The sequence below is a fragment of the Lethenteron reissneri genome, chromosome 18, assembly GCF_015708825.2.
Source record: "Lethenteron reissneri isolate LAM-NWPU_2019-01 chromosome 18, ASM1570882v1, whole genome shotgun sequence".
Lineage (NCBI taxonomy): Eukaryota > Metazoa > Chordata > Hyperoartia > Petromyzontiformes > Petromyzontidae > Lethenteron > Lethenteron reissneri.
In genome coordinates, this window is record NC_083796.1 from 15,491,500 (window position 1) to 15,511,780 (window position 20,281).

Sequence of the window (20,281 nt, forward strand, 5' to 3'; positions counted from 1 at the left end):
GGCATGGACATGCGTGGAGCGGGGCGACACGGTCACCAGGGATGGCGGTGCTCCGCGGGGTTCAGAGGAACGGTTCTGCTACTAAGCTGGGTTGGCACGTCCCACTCGATCCCAACCGAATTAGCTAAAGAGGCTTTAGTAATGTTCCACTGCACACACTAACCCAGATACACATGTCCTGTGCTGTTGCAGTTGTGTCAAAAAATATTTTCGTGTGAAATGCATTTAAGATGAGGACAAAAGTCAGCTCTCAGTTGAAAAACTGTCAATGGGAAATCCAGATGTTACAAAGTTTAACAATTGTGTTTATTAAGGCAACTTCACTGCAGACATAATGGAGTACAGATTTAGAAGTGATGATTTTATTGATTTGACGTCAAACATTTCCAAAATATTCATCTGTGGTGAACATGTGAGCAATTCGAATTTACAACCTCCGGCAGGGCTCGGTGCAGCTTCATTTGGTAAACCGCTCATTCATCGGGAATGCTCCCAGCTCGCCGGTAACAAGTGCACGCCAGTTCACCGGGACCGTCAATGCACGTGCAATCAACAATTACAGGGAAACGCTCTCTGCCTGTTGCCTTCGCCACTAACTGCCGCTGCGAGGTCAAGATGCAAACTTGTGTGCACAATCAACAAAAAGATCAATAATTAGCTTCGATGAAAAACAAACATCTTTAATCTTTAATGTTTTGTATAAAAAGCTGAAAAATAACGAGACGCGTGTACAAACCACATACTCTGATTAACTTTGTACAATGTTTATAGGGGGGGAGAGGGAGAATATGCCACCTGGACTCTCAGACAAATCCTCAACCCTACGTCCGATTAAGGGCACGAGTACGATCGTTTACTTGAAGCAGTCCTGTCCCTTTCAGCATCCACAGCCTTGGAGGAGAGCTCGTGGATTAAGCAATAGCCTTAGCTTCAGGCAGAAAGGCCTCCCAGTATTTGATCAGCTGGAACAACAAAGAACGCCGGGGGGATTACAACGAGCGACAGTTTTACAACTCGCACACCGAGAACGCGAGTGGTGGACTGCAAAATAGAACACACGAGGTGACCAACGATTGCGGAGTTTTCATTCCAAATACCACTACCACCCCCCCTCGTGCCTCTGGAGGCTTTCAAACCTATCAGGCTCCTGGCTCCCTTCACACAGCGATAGGTGGCGCTCAATCACTGCCCCGCCACTCTGCATGGAGCCCGTTAAACATGGAATTATTGTTCGACATTCGTGGAGTTCACCAGAAATAGTCACCACCCACTGAGCAGGCCGAGCAGGTTGTAAACACCAACCACAATGCACCGAAACCCCAGCGTTGAGCGCTCACCCCCAGCGCCAGGAGCACCGTGGGGTCAGGGGTCAGGTCACGCTCCCTCTGGCACCGCTCTCCGCCTGCTCCTTAACAACTCCTCCACACCGAGTCTCAATCGACTGCCGCCTCCACGTGCCACCCAACCCAGATGCATTCCTATCTCGTTGGCCAAGATGCAATCGCCAGTTGCACCACTCCCAGCGGTGCAACTCTCTTCTATTAATCGTTGCCCTTTCCAGCTCCTTTCCACATGAGCAACACTTACTTTTGTCTTTTGCCAGCATGTAAAAATTAAAATGACATCTTACAGATTCACTGTTTTTGTCATGCAATCTTTCAAGATTGCTCCAACTTCATCTGATGTGAGATGCATATTCATGAAGAAATTAATTCGGCCCATCACAAGTGTTGATAACATTTACCTGTTGCTGCGTGTTTATAAGAGACTCAATGTATCTGACAATCCCATTCTTGAAGTCCCTCACACGTTCTTTCTGTAAACATATAAAAGGCAAGAAATGTAAAAATAAAATTGCATTCAATAAATACGTATAATTTGAGATAACAATCTCATAGAAGATATCACCTTTGAAATAATATATTTTGCAATTATGGGAAGAAATGTAATCACACACAAAGCAGATGTGTGCAATGCAGGCACCTCAAATCTCATGACCTCCTTCCTGATGGTCTTTGAGACGATTTCAAACTCGCTCTCTCCTTGCTGCACCTTGGCATCCCACTGCTCGCAAAGGCAGATAACAACCATACACCATTTGCTATGTATGCAAAAAATATTACAATTCATGCTACTTAACATAAGCGATTACTGAATTAGATTTTGATCCTTAAAATGTGACAATTCATCAAATTGCCGAGGAGATTAATCGTTAAAACCTAGCTAAGCGGGGCAAATGCTGGGCACAACCGGACCAACCGGTGTCTCCCGACTGGCCTGCCCATTTCCCCCAACAGAGCAGCGCGCAAGGCGCTGCACGAATCCCGCAGAACGCAGCTGCCGGGAGCCGTGAACGGACCCGATATCGAGGGTGAGGGGATAACTGGACCCTGCGATAAACCCCGAGGCAGCTCCGGGGCCCGCCCCGTGGTCCTGCGCGAGGTCGGCGGACCCACCTCGCGGATCTCGTCCTTGGCCTGCTGCAGCTTGTCCGGCTTGTTGGCCCACTGTAGCTTGGCCTCGTTCTCGCGCTTCTTGTGCAGGTTGGCCTGCGCGTCCTGCCACCTCTGCCAACTCTTCGCCCGCTGGTCAAACACGCCCTGCGGCAAGAGCAAGCACGCAAACCGCGAGTTCGCCTCGTGGCCTCGAGGTTACGGAGGGAGGTTAATTCCGCGCGTGCCACCGGGCGCGCCACCGGGCGCGCGTCGCGCGTACCCGGATGGAGGTGAGCAGGCGGATGTAGTCGGCGAGCAGCTCGGCGAAGACGTAGAGGTCGGCGTTGGCCTGCTCCTGGTGCAGGCCGTCGATCTTCTCCTCCACCTCCGCCAGCTGCGAGAGGGCGCGCGACAGCGCCGTGTTGTCCTCAGAGTTGCCCAGCATGGCCGCGCTCTTGGCAAACGCGGCCGTGTTCAAGGACATCTCTGCAGAGACGGACGAGGCCGTGAACAACGCGGTACTGCGCTACCGTTTCCCGGCGGCAAAATCGGCGTCCAGTTTTACATTTCATCCGATAGCGGCTCGGCGGTAAAGCGGGCGGCTTCACAATCGGAAAGATGCCACTTCAGTCGTGGTCGTGGTCGTGGTTGGACTCAGCCCATCGTGCCCTCCAGGGTCAATAAAATGAATAGGCCAACAGCAGTTGTCCTATCGTTAACTTGCTCCCAGCAGAACACTGCTGCCAGGAGTTCTCAGGAACTGTTCCATCGAGATGAGGGAACGCCGATTTTCACGCCATTTTAATGTTTGTGAGAATCAACTGCAAGCAGCATTTCACTTACAGGATGCCTCTCTCTCTCAAGCTACATGGGATGATGTGTGGTGCCCATCTTAAACCAAGCAAAGTCAAATTAAATGTTCTCCTCAAACCTTTCCGATGATTGACCAGTCCCTCAAAGTTGCCGTGAAGCTTGCGCAGCTGCGTTTCAAGGTTTTCAAACTCCAGTTGTTTCTCCTCAAACCACTGTGAAGACACCGCCACGTGAGCACGGCCAAGCAATGTCCACGCTGACACTGTCATTATTCAATATTACACCAAGCTTCCAAACGATGCATGCATCACTCCGATCCTCAAATCCCCAATCAACCCCAAGATCCCCCTCAAGATCATCAAGATCATCAAGATCATCAAGATCATCAAGATCATCAAGATGCGCCGTAAACTTGCTCCCCCCCCCCCCCCCCCAATTGCCTGTCCACATCCACCCCTCCTCCCTCTCATGTCTCCCTCTGGCAATGCAAGTTCGCGGGGGAAGGCCCCTTACCGAGTCCGACTCGTTCATCTTGATGGTCATCTTGTTGACGGCATCTGCCGCTTTGGTCACCATGCGCAGGATGCCCGCCCCACTCAGGGCCTGAGTGTTAACCGCTCGAGGAAGCTGCAAGCAAACGAGAGAACGCGCAGTGGACGAACGATTAATCTATTTATGTCGGCGGCTACACGCAGATCTCTAAATGTTTCATGTCAGCTCCCACCCAGGGTCCGCTCATCACAGTGCGGAGTCGTGACGGTGTGTTTACAAACTCAGCTATTCATGCTCAGTGGCATAGTGGACAACAGGAGGGATCGCGCATCCCCGACACCCGGAGCAATAACAGGACACGCGAGAGAACGACACACGCAGGGTGAGGCCTGCTGCATGTGCGGATATCTGGCAGGCTGGCCAGCACGTTTCACGTAATGATCCAAGATAATTGTATAACTAAAATGAGCTCATTCACTTTGTAATACCTCATCTCTTTCCAAGAAATCCCTGAAGTCTGGATCTTGCATGAGGGTAGGATGTTTTGAAGTTCTCTGGAGATATCTGCCAAAGAAATAAAACAGATAATTTATGCACTCGGAGCACAGTAAAATGACTCAATGAAACGGACGAAAGAATCTTTGTGATACAAGACGGCTCAATGTGAACGTACGGCTTGCACTGCTCAAGCGCGTACCTCTCCAACGCAGCGCGCCTCCTCTCCACAAACTCGACAGACGAAGGGTCGTCCTTGCCCACCTTCACTTTGGTCATACCTGCGTGAAGTTCAAAAGATGGACACATGGACGAGTGTTTGGCTAAGGAGACCTACAAACTACTATTTGCTACGTCCTGAAAACAACACGTGCATTAAACTGTCCGTCCGAGGGTATTTTCTTATGGTTTCATGACACCATAGCTACTTGACACACAATCCACCAATACCATTGCTCAGAAATGTATACATTCTGTGGGAAAGATTACCTACACTAAAATTCCACTCATGTTGAACTTCTTTCGCACCGTACGTAGCCAACCATGCTAATCGGAGGTGCGGGCTCTGCATGCTACAAGCAGAGCGTGAGCACGTGGGGCTGAGCGCGTTGCCAACGCGAGCGTCCGCGTGTAACCGTGCGCGCACAGTCCGCGCGTAACCGCGAGAGCGCAAGTCCGCGTGTAACTAAGCATGCGCAAGTCCGCGTGTAACCGTGCGCGCACAGTCCGGATCGGCGTGCTCAAGGTGCGCTTCAGCCCACTGCGTTACGACCACGGTGCGAGACAAATGTGCCGCGGGTCACCTAAGACGCTCTTCTCTGGTGCAGGTGGCACGATGAAGCCACTGTGACTGAATTTCTCCGTCAGCTTCTCGTAGAGGCCCAGGAAGTCGCTGAACCTCCGCTTTACTGTGAATTCCTTCCTTTTGAACATGGGCAGCGAGGTCTGCAATAAGAATGCGAGGCAACCGTTACAATGAAACACGCGGGAAAAGGCACACACAGCCCCCACGCTACTGCTGTGTTCTCAATAGACACGCGTTGACAAGTATGACACATTAAACTCGGATATATGGTTTTACAGCATCTCTTTTACAAGTAAATGTGCCGTTCAAGGAGATAACAGTCCTGCCAACCGCACAGCACGAACACGTCTAGCATGTTGGGTTAGAAAAATCACGCCGCATAACCTAGCAAAATGCGGTCAGGCAGTGCACGGAGTGCGGCTCCTCTCTGCAGGGCAATAGACTGCCCTCTTGTGGCCGCTGCTCGGGAGTGAAATGAACAAGTCCAGTTCGCTCCGTGGTCCCTGCAAGGACTGTGGGGGGAAGCTTTACTGTGCATGTTGGGCATGTGGGGTAAGTGTTGATTGACTGAAGCAAGGATGCCAGACAAATTAGGGCTTTAACATTCACTACCTACTCTTTTAACCACAGCAACACCGTGATAATATGGTTTTGGGTCGATAAGCAATTTAACCTTCAATATTGTTATTAGAGGTTGCAATATATAAATGCAACAGAATTCGAAATTTTAAGGCAGCTTTTCTGGAGCACGAGATTGCGATAATGGACGCAAGGGCCCCTTGTTCACATCGAGAGTGATGCACGCATTGGTTGGTCTCCTCTGCTGCCTTGCCTGGAGGTGTACTCCATGCAGTCAACTCCCATAAAATCAAGGGCACTCTTCTTCCAGATGGAACGGGGTCATGGCACCCCCCTTGCTTTTAGTTTCAAAGTGTCACATCCGCGAACCGCACACACTCCGGGCTCCAGCCTCGTGCGGTCCCAATTAACAGTCGCCCTGGATTCGTGTTAGAGGACGGCCGATTCTCCTATCGTCATAACAATGGGAACAGTGACCCAGGGTTTTCCTTGTTTAAATACAACTGGAAAACATTGATGCATAGGGGCAATGTTATTTTACTGTGGTGATGAAACCAACATCCAACCTGTTTGCATGCAGCGAAAGCTCATGATCCCATACTTGTTTCTTGCCTCCTTCCGCGTCTATCGTCTCGTCGCTTGGATTATAAAGATTGCGAAATTACGTGATTTATAATATCTCCACCACAATTATTTATTGATTTTCTTTCTACTTGATTTTACCGAAAGAACCAAAGAGTAACTCCACTATAATGTTGTTACACGTGCCAGTGAAAAATACTGCCCCAACTGGAGGTTTTCCAGCTCCTTTCTTATACTGGAGGTTTCTCAAGCAAGCGATGCAGCATGCTCCGATTCGGTCGCACGAGCGGCCTGACGCTCCATGCGTCTCCCACCTCTTCCTCACGTCTCCGCTTTTCAAGGGTGATTCCATGACAATTGTTAAAAAGTACTCAGGTTTTAGAAATCTAGCTTTAGGCATGTGCGGCTTTCAAGAGCTGTGCTGGTTGACTGGCGCAACGCCCCTAAGAGGCCACTCAACACCTGCGAGTTCACGCAAAGCCAAGGAGTGTGACGCGCACCGTTTCCTTCTTGCTTTGCTGCAACTGCTCGGGGAAGGGTTTGTCGCTGCGGTGTCGTAGCTTTGCGTCCTGACAAGTGACTGCCTCGCTACTACACCGCCGTGGGTTTCTATCGCGAATTAAACAATGTTAATGGTGTTGAAGTAAAAAAAACCTGCGGCCGCTATCAATTAAAATAATATTTTCAAGTTTGCTCTGGAATGGCACCCTCAGGTCGTTGAGAGCTGCACTTGCAGGCACTCCAGTGGCCACACACAATGGCGCTCTACCCGTCGAGGAGCGGCTTGGCTGGCACGCGGTCAGGCGACCGTAACGAGGCAACGCGCAGTGCCATTGAATACAAGAATACAGTAAACCTATGATGTGCAATTCTTACCGTAGTAGTGACATTGTAAGCCATGTATGCATTCATTCCGTCACCTAAAGAGAGAAAATATACTGTGTAAAACAAACAAAACTCTAAACACTTGTATTAATTCCAGTTCATGAAGAGCATTACAATAAGTGTGTTATTATACATGCAGAAACAATAAGCACTCACCAACTTTCTCTGGGTTTGTAATTGTTATTCGAAGGTCAAAGCTGTCTCCACTCTCTTCCTCTTCAATCTAACATTAAGAGACAAATGCTTGAATGAACAAAATTAGTCTTGCCCTTGATATTATTTATTTCAATAATTATTTCAGTAGGGCATTACAATTCTCAGATTTTAGCAGGGTATAATGCACTTGAATTATCTCACAGACAACAAATGTGGTTGAAGTCTGGTGATCAGTCCCTACAGTCGTGTTAATATGCAAATGCCCCCAGTTAGTACAAACGTTTAGCAAAGGTGACACAGAACTCAAAATATATTTGTCCAGAAGACTGGATTTCAAGCAACGATTTGAATTCATGAGAGGACACTGGTGATTCAAACCCATCATATTAGAATTGAGGTAGTTCTTGTGTTAATGCTATTGTTCTCAACCTTTCAATGGGTTACAACTTAGGAAATCAGCACGTTTTCGTTTTACACACTTTATGAAATGGCTACTAAAATTATATTGTTCCTTTCCCGATGTGATAGAACATAACTGGCTGATCCATGAGAATGATGTGATGTTTATTAAAATAAAAACTACTATTTCCAGCATTAGTGGCTTGAAGCCTGGTCAATAATCCTAAATCAGAGGCTAATGATCCTGCAGAATCAGTAGTCTCACTCTCAGTGCCCGTGATGCCTAGGAATCCACAGCTGGCAACACAGTTTATGTACCACACCCAAAAGCACATTCCAGTGTTTGACTGCAAGTCTGCGCATGCATGCTGGTACACAGGCTCACACACTTGCACTCGCTCGACTGCGTGTGTTGATCCGCATTACAAAGTCAAATATTCCTGCATAGCCTTTCACAGATGGTTGGGGACATATCCAGGTGCACACACACACACACGTGTAGGGAGCAGCAACAGTGGTTCACACATTGGGCTACGCTCCCAGCAACCTGGCATTGGCATAAGTGACGAGTGTTATAGGAACCTGTCCTGGGTGTCACCTAGGTTGACTCAGCCATACATTAACTACCTGGTATAAGGTGTGAACACCTTTACCGGAAAAAGGACAATGTGTGTTGTGCTGGCCACACCATCCATTCTGTGCGTGCCAATCATCAAAACAGCACTTGCCCTCACAGTCCATAAAGCTACATTAAGGATCTTTGTCTTGTGTGTACTCGATAACTATTCAATGTATGCGCCAATGTGTGTGTGTGTGTGTAGTTGTAAAATGTGGGGTCAGTATTCGTTGTATTTGTCCATGATGCGGTTGTCCACACCTCATCTCGGGTCCTCTGAAAGGACACGAGCTTGGAGGCTGCTGGGACAGGGCTGGGTGTGATGGCATCAGGTTTGAAAGATGACGCCATGTCACCTCGACTTGGCTTCACAGTGGGCCCTGGGTTGGCAGCAACGGAGATTCTGTTGACGGGGCTTTCTAGAGACACCTCCTCCGTAGCCTCTATAAAAGACAGCAACCATTCTGTATTGGCAAACAAGGCAGAAACCAACAGAAGGTAACGAAGCAAATCCATACATGTAAAAAGTTGTTACTCGGTTGAAGAGACTTCACCAGCAAACAGATCATCTGGGTCGTCCTCGGGCGAGGTGTCCAGGGACTGAGCCTGCAACCCGTTGGACTTGGAGCTGCTTTCCTCTGACAGCAAGCTGGCTGGCTCCAGCGGCGAGAAGGGGCTGATCAGATTCTGTTGAGTGAAACAAAGTATTAATTCAGGAAAATGAAAGTCACTGTATAAAGATAGAGGCAGAACAAATGGAAGTTTACTGCTGGATAACAAAGAGGCCATTTGTGAGGAAGTATGAAGCAAAGCCTCTGTTAACAAGTCCAGTTCTAACTTCCAGTAAAGCAGTTTGAGCATTGCCTGGTTCCCTTCTACGGTGATGGAGCTGAACCAATACAAGACATTTCACATTTCCATTTCAAACAGCAGTCTGTGTGCGGATGTTGGAGATGTAGCAGCATACGAAAACCTGGTGCAGCACTAGCCACTTTGACAAAATAGAAATTTAGTCAACCAATTCCTAATTATTATTCATTGTTCATTATACATTTGAAATCATGTAAGGCTGGCAATGACAGAGTTCCTCCCTTCATATTAAACAATAATATTCTTCGCCATAGTAAAACCATTGATCTTCACGACACAGCAATCTCATCTGACCTGTCGTGGTATTGATTTATTACTAATCTGGCTAAAAAGGCATTGAAGAAGCGTGCCAAAATATTGCTATACAAAACACAGATTTGGCTTAAGTTGGAATGCTCATCATATCCGGGGTGTAGCAGGTTGTTCCTACCTCACTGCAGTTGATATGATTTAGAGTAAAGCAGCAGTCAGGGTGACGGATGATGCAGCACTCACCGAATCACTCGTCACGCAAGAGGTCATTCGCCTCCTTATAATGCTACTACCATGGTTACTCTTCCCATTAGTTTCACTCATTGAATTCTGCACCCGTGTTCAAGACTTGGACTAAAAAAATATTTCATGTTCATCTACACTATTTTATACCACCACACTGCACCTCTGATTAGCACGTTTGGCGATGTACGGTGCAAAAGAAGTTCAACCACCAGACTGCAGGTCACAATACTGCTTCACGTTTGAATTCCCTCCCAATGTCTTTCATACAGCAGTTATTGCAATATTGCTGAACCAAGGAAACGTGTTCACTGAACTTTAACAGTGCTATTTGGTGCTGGCCTTTCTAAGTTTTTGATCTTTGGGCCTGTGCCTTGCAATTGTGAGAAAAATAATGAGTGCAAAGTTTTGCCGGTAAGTGTGCGGACAGTATGCATACCACTGGAGCCACAAGCTGCTGCAGTGTTTGCTGCCGAGTGTAGTGTTTACTCAAACAGGATACACGTACAGTACTTTAGTTTCGTGAACCAGTGTAGACCATTAACGTGGAAGATCAGAACATCGCGCAAACACCCACATTTTAGTCTTGTACAGTGCATGTGCTAAATCTCAGTGTAGTTACATATGCACTAATACATATATTCCAAGATTATAATTAAAAACGTATAATATTATTACTGCCCGGTGATACACAATATTACCATGAAACAATAATTGATAATACTGCATTGACATTGCCAAGATTCATCAAGATTTGAACTACCCAGGAATGACGAATTTGAACATTGCTCAGTGATGACCGAGTTAAACATTACCTAAAACTACCAAAGTAAACATTACCCAAGAACACTGCCACAAAATACTAACAATTGATTAATCCCAAACCGCTGCGAGTTCGTGATGGGACTCCAAGGTCCTTAGCCGGCAATTGAGGCGAACCTCGCAGACTGCGAACCACGCAGACTGCGAACCTCGCAGACTGCGAACCACGCAGACTGCGAACCTCGCAGACTGCGAACCACGCAGACTGCGAACCTCGCAGACTGCGAACCTCGCAGACTGCGAACCACGCAGACTGCGAACCTCGCAGACTGCGAACCTCGCAGACTGCGAACCACGCAGACTGCGAACCACGCAGACTGCGAACCACGCAGACTGCGAACCTCGCAGACTGCGAACCACGCAGACTGCGAACCACGCAGACTGCGAACCTCGCAGACTGCAAACCACGCAGACTGCGAACCACGCAGACTGCGAACCTCGCAGACTGCGAACCACGCAGACTGCGAACCTCGCAGACTGCGAACCACGCAGACTGCGAACCTCGCAGACTGCGAACCTCGCAGACTGCGAACCTCGTCTGGATGGCGTTGTTCCTCCAGTCCGAGTTCCTCCTGCACAGGACTCGTGAAGGAAATGAACAACCATCCCCCAATGCTGCCCCCTCGTGCACACCAATCAGAAGACCAGGAATCTTTATCAGAATCTTTATTTATCCTGGATAAATCCGATGAGCTGTGAAGCTCTTTTTCACAAAATCTAGTAGACTCAAGAAGGTTGTCTTGTGGAAATAAGTGCGATTGATATTATTTTAAAACGCAATCGTCTGACACTACCAATTAAAACAAGAATACAAAGCAGTACACAGACATTGAGACCCGCGCATTGCAATGCGGAACCTTGAGACCACCGGTGGAGGTGGTCGCCTTTTTGGTGACAGCGGCGGTGATAGTGAAGGAAAAGGTGGAGACCACCATGTCCAGCGTGTGATGGTTGTGGTGGTGGTGGAGTGGGCAGGGTGACTTCAAGTTGAGGCCTCACTCTGACAGTGGCCATGATGGTGATGATGCAGTGGAGGTCGTGGTGGTCATGGGGATACTGAAGGAGATGACGTTGGGATAGAGAACTGATCTTGTGAACTTGTATCTATAGTTGGAGACCGCTCGACACCCTGGTGGCGTTACAGCGACCCAGACGGCGCTTTGACGCGGGGGACTATGACGCCGACAGCGCATGAAGGGGGGGCTGCTGGCGAGTTCATGCGCCGCCGCCGTCCTGTTCACCGCAGACTCCACCGGGAACCTCAATAGCAGCTGCTGCTGGTAGTGCTGCTGGTGGTGGTGGTGCCGCTGGTGGTGTTTGGTGGTGCTGCTGCTGGTGGTGGTGCTGCTGGTGGTGTTTGGTGCTGCTGGTGGTGCTGGTGCTGCTGGTAGTGCTGCTGGTGGTGCTGATGGTGGTGCTGCTGCTGGTGTTGTTGGTGCTGATGGTGGTGCTGCTGGTGCTGCTGCTGCTGGTGGTGGTGGTGCTGGTGGTGTTTGGTGGTGGTGCTACTGGTGCTGGTGGTGTTGGTGGTGCTGCTGGTGGTGGTGTTTGGTGCTACTGGTGGTGGTGGTGCTGGTGGTGTTTGGTGGTGTTTGGTGGTGGTGCTGGTGCTACTGGTGGTGTTTGGTGGTGGTGCTACTGGTGCTGGTGGTGTTGGTGGTGCTGCTGGTGGTGGTGTTTGGTGCTACTGGTGGTGGTGCTGGTGGTGTTTGGTGGTGGTGCTGCTGGTGGTGTTTGGTGCTACTGGTGGTGCTGGTGGTGGTGGTGCTGGTGGTGTTTGGTGGTGGTGCTGCTGGTGGTGCTGGTGGTGTTTGGTGGTGTTTGGTGGTGGTGCTGCTGGTGGTGCTGGTGGTACTGATGTTGGTGCTACTGGTGGTGCTGGTGGTGGTGTTTGGTGGTGGTGCTGGTGGTGTTTGGTGGTGGTGCTGCTGGTGGTGCTTGGTGGTGGTGCTGCTGGTGGTGCTGATGTTGGTGCTACTGGTGGTGCTGGTGGTGGTGGTGCTGGTGGTGTTTGGTGGTGGTGCTGCTGGTGGTGTTTGGTGCTACTGGTGGTGCTGGTGGTGCTACTGGTGGTGCTGGTGGTGGTGGTGCTGGTGGTGTTTGGTGGTGGTGCTGGTGGTGTTTGGTGGTGGTGCTGGTGGTGTTTGGTGCTGGTGCTGCTGGTGGTGCCACCCGCGAGAGCGCGAGGCCCTTCCGGCTCTCGGCCTCCCGGGCCCGCGCGCCCTGCACCCAGCTCGCGCACCCAGCTGACCTCGGGGTTGCTGAGGACGCTGGTGAAGATGTCGGCGCCATCGTCCTGCTCCTCCTCGTCTCCCTCCTCCTCCTCCTCCTGGTCCTCGTCGTCGTCCTCCTCGCCGCCGCCGCCGCCGCGCGTCTTCTCCTCCTCCTCGTCGTCGTCAAAGAGCGGCGGGGGCTCTCGCTCCGCCGCCATCTTCGTCTCTCGTGACGTTCACGTGACTGCCGCGCCTGCCCCACGTGACTTTGACGCCGCTTGGCCGCGACCCCTCCCCGCCCACCGCGCGCCAATCGGCGACGAGCGTGTGCACGAGCTCAGCCAATCGGCGACGAGCGTGTGCACGAGCTCAGCCAATCGGCGACGAGCGTGTGCACGAGCTCAGCCAATCGGCGACGAGCGTGTGCACGAGCTCAGCCAATCGGCGACGAGCGTGTGCACGAGCTCAGCCAATCGGCGACGAGCGTGTGCACGAGCTCAGCCAATCGGCGACGAGCGTGTGCACAAGCTCAGCCAATCGGCGGAGCAAGCACGGAACCCGATTTGGCCCAACCATCGATCAGTTCCAATGACAACAAAGGAGGCCAATCGGCTGCGAGGAGCTCTGGCGTCTGGTGAAATGGGAGGGGAGGAGGGGGTCCGGCCAGCCAATCAGGGCCCAGGGTGGACGCCCTGACAGCGGGGCGATTATAATTATAATTTGTCTGATGTAGATCAAATGTTATAATTCAAATCTAGACTGATGTAAATGTCCACGCGACGAGAAGCCACTTTGTTGAATTATCATTTGTGGCCAGGTCGCGTAGATTAATAGTTCAGTGGGCTTTACCTAGTAAGATTAAAAACACATTGTTTAGTTGTATTCGTACGTCTATTTAAGTGATTTGTTTGCCTTTCCTAGACTTTACACTCCTACCGTGTTTTAGTATCGTTTGCTGTTGTAACGGTTTGACCCGCCCCGACTGGACATCTGTGAAAAAGAGCTTTATAGATCATCGGATTCCTCCAATACAAAGATTCTGAATCTTCGGAAGAGGGCGGGGCTGGAAGGCGGGGCTGGGGGCGGGGCTGGGCTAGGGGCTGGGGGCGGGGCTGGGCTGGGGGCGGGGCTGGGCTAGGGGCTGGGGGCGGGGCTGGGCTGGGGCTGGGGGCGGGGCTGGGGGCGGGGCTAAGGGCGGGGCTGGGGGCGGGGCTGGGGCGGGGCTGGAAGGCGGGGCTGGGGGCGGGGCTGGGGCGGGGCTAGGGGCTGGGGGCGGGGCTGGGGGCGGGGCTATCCGAGGAGGCGGGGCTCGGGTCGTGGTGCCAGAAGCGAGGGTTCCCCTCCAGACGCCGCGGCGTTCCCACGTGCGGCCCCGAGCATCGCGGGGCGATCTCGGAGGGACCCGCGGGCGCCGGGCCACGGCAGCCGACAAACTCCCCCCCTCTCTCTCTCTCTTGTGATGGACACACACGGTCACGTGTCTCTTAAAGAGCTCTGGGCAAGCGATGATGTGGGAAGGGAAGTGCAAAGTCGACCGGTGCAAAGTCGACCGGTGCAAGCCGCGCGCGGCTCACCCCAAGGCGGTGCTCGTCGTCGGCGGCCTCTGTGCCGACCGGGCCCGGGTCGCGCACTCCGCCAGCGGCGCGTGGCCGCTGCGACGGGCGACTCGGCACGTGGGGCGCGTCCTGTGCGGAGAGGCGCACGTGGCAGGGCGGCACGGGGGGTGGCCGCTGATTGTTAATTGCCTCTTGTTGTTAATTCGAAGTCTGTCTTGAAAGGTCGCCTCTTCAAATGGCCCGTGCCCCAAGTCGTGTCCCCTGCGGCGGCTCGCGTGGAACTCCTCGCCTCACTGCGCGGGGCCCGTGCGTGGGAACTCGCGGGTGAAATGCGCCAATTTACAAACGTAGAAAGTTATTCCTCCGATTGTGTTATTCACGATCCTCGGTTCTTGTTCAGGAGGCGAGCGAGCGCCCTCCAGCAGAGCCGACAGCGGCGGCCGTGGCTCTGGGGTTGTGTGCCGGCTCGATGCCGATGGTGGTGGTTGTTGTTTGGGGTTGAGGACGAGACGAGAGGGTGAATGTTGACACGGCGCGGACTCCGTGCGCGGCGGTCGTCCCCCTCGAGGCCGCAGCACGGAGAGAGGCGCCACGCCGACTCGGGCGGCAGGTGGCGCTCGCGAGCCTCGTCACAAGCAAACAACAACACTCACTACTCACCACTACTACTCACCAACACTCACCAACACTCACCAACACTCACCACTACTTACCAACAACACTAACATACACTCAACAACACTCACTACTCACCACTACTACTCACCAACACTCACTACTCACCAACACTCACCACTACTTACCAACAACACTAACATACACTCAACAACACTCACTACTCACCACTACTACTCACCACTACTCAACAACACTCACTACTCACCACTACTACTCACCACTACTCAACAACACTCACTACTCACCACTACTACTCACCAACAACACTAACATACACTCAACAACTCTCACTATTCACCACTACTCACCAACAACACTAACATACACTCAACAACACTCACTACTCACTCAACACTACTCACCAACAACACTAACCTACACTCAACAACACTCACTACTCACCACTACTCACCAACAACACTAACATACACTCAACAACACTCACTACTCACCACTACTCACCAACACTAATACACACTCGCCACTACTCATCAACACTAACACACACCACTACTCACCACTACTCACCAACACTAACACACACACAAGCACTCACCACTACTCACCAACACTAATACACACTCGCCACTACTCATCAACACTAACACACACCACTACTCACCACTACTCACCAACACTAACACACACACAAGCACTCACCACTACTCACCAACACTAATACACACTCGCCACTACTCATCAACACTAACACACACCACTACTCACCACTACTCACCAACACTAACACACACACAAGCACTCACCACTACTCGCCAACACTCACCACTACTTGCTCACCACTACTCACCACTACTCAACAACACTCACCACTACTCACCACTACTCACCAACCACTACTCACCAACACTCAACAACACTCATCAACACTAACATACACTCACCAACACTAACACACAAACACTCACCACTACTCACCAACACTCACTCACCACTACTCACCAACACTCACCACTACTCACCAACACTCACAATCACTCACCACTACTCACCCTCACCAACACGAACACTCACACACAATCACTCACCACTACTCACCCTCACAGAATCTCTCACTACTAACCCAACCACTCACTAATACACACCATCTCCAACACAACCACTCACCCTCACTAAAACACTCAGCACTACTAACCCTCACCAACACGAACACTCATACTATCCCTCACTAACACAGCTGCTCACCACTACTAAGCCTCACCCAACCACTACTACCACCAAGTCGATCACTCACGATGAGGGTCATTAAAATGGTGTGTTTATTAATAAAACTCGAATCACGGTTACCTGTTTGCCGCACGCATCGAATTGCCTCGCGACAAACCGCACGTGACCCCGCTTTACTTCTTTCGGTAAAGTGACGTAGCAAGAGAATAAATTAAATAATAGAATACGACCTTTCGATTGCAACTCAAGCAATCGTCATCAGGTAGAAAACAAACCTAGTGAACTTAGAAATGCATTGCAATACAACACAGAGACTCGGCTAACACCACAGTCAGCACCTTACCTGATCAACCTGATGACGATTGCGTGTGTTGCAATCGCGAAACGTCGTATTTCATTATTTTATTTATTTTATTTCTACGTGACTTTACCGAAAGAACCAAAGGGTAATTCCTGCAGTCACAAAAGCTTCCAATCAAGTTCGAACGTGACCCCGTTTGTAACCGACACACGGCGGGAGATGTTACAGCCGCTTTTGGTTCGTGCCCTGGACTTGCAGGCAGAGGTTGCCCGTTAGATTCCATCTCCCGGCGCGGCAGGTGAATCGTGGCTTCACCACAGCTCCCTCTGCCAGCAGTGGCGGAAGGCAGCAGTTTCATGGCTGCGCCTTTGACCACGGCTGTGGGAGTGGGGCTGTATGTTGCGGGGAGATGTATAGGTGTGTAAAGAGAGAAGCCTACACGTACAGAGTATATCACCGACCCTGAAATCGGTTCTAAATGTAAAATTGTACTTTGCCCCTTTAAAAGTAATGGAATGGAAAGATAAATTAAGATCAGAAGAAGATCGGTTGGCGAGTTTTTTTATTTGCAGCATCTCCGATAACACCAGCAGGGTGGAAATCACGATGCCGAACAGATTCCTGGTAAATACAATCACTCACTTTGTGGAAGCGGCACAGTGCGGCATTCGATACGAGATCACTTTCATTTGCAATGCATCCCTCATCCGTCATAATTTTCTTCCAACAACAATCTGCGATTACAAAGTAAATCTATAAACACCATTCTCAGCGATGGCTAAATGTGGTGATTGATTATGGCATGGGTAAATGCCCTTCTCTCACTGACATGATGCAAAACAAGCTGGCAAGCCAGGAGAGAAAGTTGGCCTATGATTTGTCTTGGAGGAGGTAATCGTGCTACACCCTCAGTTTAGCAGCAGAGGTGCAGCTGTCTGCGGTTTTGGGAGAGATTGGTATCGTACTATTGTTGTTGCATCCTGTTGATAACAAAGACCAGGGAGCGCTGAACACTCGCCTGGACTTCACAAACCACTGGAGGCCTCGCGCCTGCTGCGTGTGGGTGGTGTGCGGGGTGGACACGTGCGGGGTGGACACGTCCGGGGTGGACACGTGCAGGGTGGACACGTGCGGGGTGGACACGTGCGGGGTGGACACGTCCGCCGTCTCGGGGGTCGCTTCGCAGGCTGCTGCTGAGCGCCTGCTGCTCGCGACATCGGCATCGCTTTTAATTAAAACGTGCATCGTGTGGAGCAGAGACACATTCGCGGCCTGTTGCCTGTGTTGGTGAATCTTCATTTTACTTTTTGTATGTCGTGTGAACTTTATATTCGCCTTGTATTTATTATTGTGTTGTACCATGTTGATGCACGACCTTGCCATTTTGGAACTTGAAAGTGCACATTTGTTTTCGGATTGTTTAATTCATGTTTTGTTGCTGTAGTAACCAGCTTTCTATGGTGTTAAGTAGGTCTCCATCGTAAATTAACTTTTAATGCCCAATGGGTTTTACCTGTGCCAGAATAAACCAAACCAAAATCTCCATCAACACGCGAACCCAATTGCCTTAGTAGTAAAAATCCCAAAAGGACATTTTTCTCGGCATATTCCAGTTTTAAATAAAAGGGATATTTTTTAAAAGTCACTTTACATGACAACATGGAGAAATATTTGTTTCCACGAGGGATTTTAGTCACTCTCTAACCTAACGGGATGCCATTGCGATTGTAGAGAGGGCTCTTGGTCCAACTCATGTTGGACAAGCTAGAACACAGCCCAAGGGTGTTTTCACAAAATATTTATTTGGCGTGGATAGTTTCCTTTAAATTAAAAGTACAGTAGTGAAAATGTACGTCCCCGGGCAAATGTACCCGTAGTGATGATTTGGTACAATCTAACAGCGACACTTACACCCGTCACACTTCTAATTAATATCACATTCCCAGATCCAAACAAATTAGTTGATTTAGGCCACGTAATGATCCAGCCGACCAAAATATCGCTTATGTATCAAAACGTTGACTTTGAAACTCAGCTTGTGAAGTTACCAATACAGTTCTGTTGCAACCACTCACGAGCGTTCTGTACATCCTGCCTCGTCCCCGACCCCTCGACATCGACAGCCACTGCCGTGCGGCCTCCTCCAGCCACAGGCGCTTTCATGGGCAGATCCACGAGTTGGCCAGGCGAACGGGAAGTCACTTCATTTCCATTTCACTCACGAATTCTGTATCTTGCAACTTTGTGTAACGTGGTTGGGGTTGGCACCACAGAATGGTAGAGTTTGTACCTGACTGTATGTTGGCGATTGCCACAGCCCGCTCTGTAAGAGGATTGAGGACATTCACAAGGGCAAGGGAGGGCAGTCCCAACATTTAAATAAAATAACACACGCGTTGTATTATCTGTGGTGAATGAATATATCAATACACTATCAACTTTTGGGGGTCTCGGGGGAAGGGCGATCACCGCCCTCGCCCCCATCGCTCCCCCGCGTGTCCCGTGATCCAGCGCAGCCACCTTGGCTATGGAACCCCAGTCGGCGTGTTCCATCACGACTCCGTTTACGTTCGAACAGTGGCGCTCACCACAGAGCCCCCCCCCCCCCCCCCGAGCCCTCGCCTCCCCGCGAGGTCGCAACGCGACACGAGGCGGCGCCGGCGACGGGCGCTGCCGGGCCGCGTGGACGGCGCCGATGCGTCGGGCTCCATCATCCGCGCCAGGCATCGTTGGCCAACCATGAGGGACGCCGAAGGGAGATGAGACCACCTCCACCCACTCACAGGAGCGCGAGGGAGCGTCCTACAGACTCCTGGGCGAGGCAGGAGGCAGAGTGGAGCTCACCGTGACGGGCTGCTCGCATCCTTACACAATTTGTCAATTGTATCGGGAGCGGAGCGCGTCGACGGCCGCCGACGGAACCTGCGTCCTGAGGCGTCTCACCTCCGAACGCCGCCGCCTCCTCCCTCACCTCGCCTACTTAGCCGACATCGTGTTGGGCGAGACGTCTGTAAGAGATGAACCCCGCTTCAAGGGTGCACCGTTCTAGAGACGTCACCTGATAGTGGCAGCCTCTACAACGGCGAGGAATAACGCACGGAGCGAGGCGAGGGTTAAAGTATTAGCCGACTAAAAATACATGGCATGAGCAGCACAGAAACTGGGATGGTCCTCGTTTTAATGAGTTTATAAAAAATGTATGAAATCGTTGCGAACATACATTTTTGATGAACAAATTAATCAATTCAGAGTTCCTGTAAATGTCAAATTGCATTAATTGGCTTTGGTGACAGACGATTCGCTCACGCACGCCCAGCCCCGTGCTGCCCACGTGCGCGTGGCGAGTTTGCGAGCGCCTCGTCAGCACGGAGGCCACGTGGGTTGGTCGCCACTTTGCCAGCGCGGGATGTGGCTGACGACCCAAGCGAGGTCATCACGCACCGCGTGTGAAGGAGACATCATCGCACGCGTTCTAAAAGCATTCCCTTAAACGGTGTCATTGACACCAAGAGCCTCTCCGCAGACGGCGTTGTGGCAGTTCAAACGCATTAGCGGCGCGTTGCGTTCCGCGATTCTCTGTGCCCGCCAGGTCTGATGGGATGTCGTCGCAGGAGCGGCGAATGTGAATTGGATCGCGGGGAGCCACGAGCGGGTCTCCCCCTCCGGGTCCCGGGCGGTTGGTTGCATCGAGGCTAATGAAACGGATGGTAAAGGGGAACTGAAATAGACAAATGTAAACTGATGGAGCAGTCCAGTGCAGGCTGGTTTTTATTAAACTCCACAAGGGCAATTAATGAATTGACCGCTGATGGGTCTCCAGTCGCTGCGCAGCCCGCGAGGCGCAGTTCCCTCCCTCCCTCCCCCCGCTTTGATCCGAGATGGATGTCACGGACGACAGGTCGTG

The 20,281-nt window shown here is 51.0% G+C and overlaps 1 protein-coding gene across 1 annotated transcript; it reads right to left on the reverse strand.

The window, feature by feature from the left end:
- Positions 1–284: 284 nt before the first annotated feature.
- LOC133343929 (sorting nexin-2-like) lies at positions 285–12,906 on the reverse strand. The gene is made up of 15 exons (XM_061553953.1): positions 12,696–12,906; positions 8,812–8,944; positions 8,519–8,700; positions 7,243–7,309; positions 7,078–7,121; positions 5,039–5,180; positions 4,438–4,516; positions 4,229–4,304; positions 3,762–3,875; positions 3,367–3,460; positions 2,716–2,921; positions 2,457–2,600; positions 1,984–2,064; positions 1,745–1,816; positions 285–962 (listed from the first exon to the last, which is right to left on the reverse strand). Exons 1-15 carry the CDS (start codon positions 12,873–12,875, stop codon positions 912–914), a joined length of 1,665 nt encoding a protein of 554 aa, XP_061409937.1. The 5' UTR covers positions 12,876–12,906; the 3' UTR covers positions 285–911.
- Positions 12,907–20,281: the final 7,375 nt, after the last annotated feature.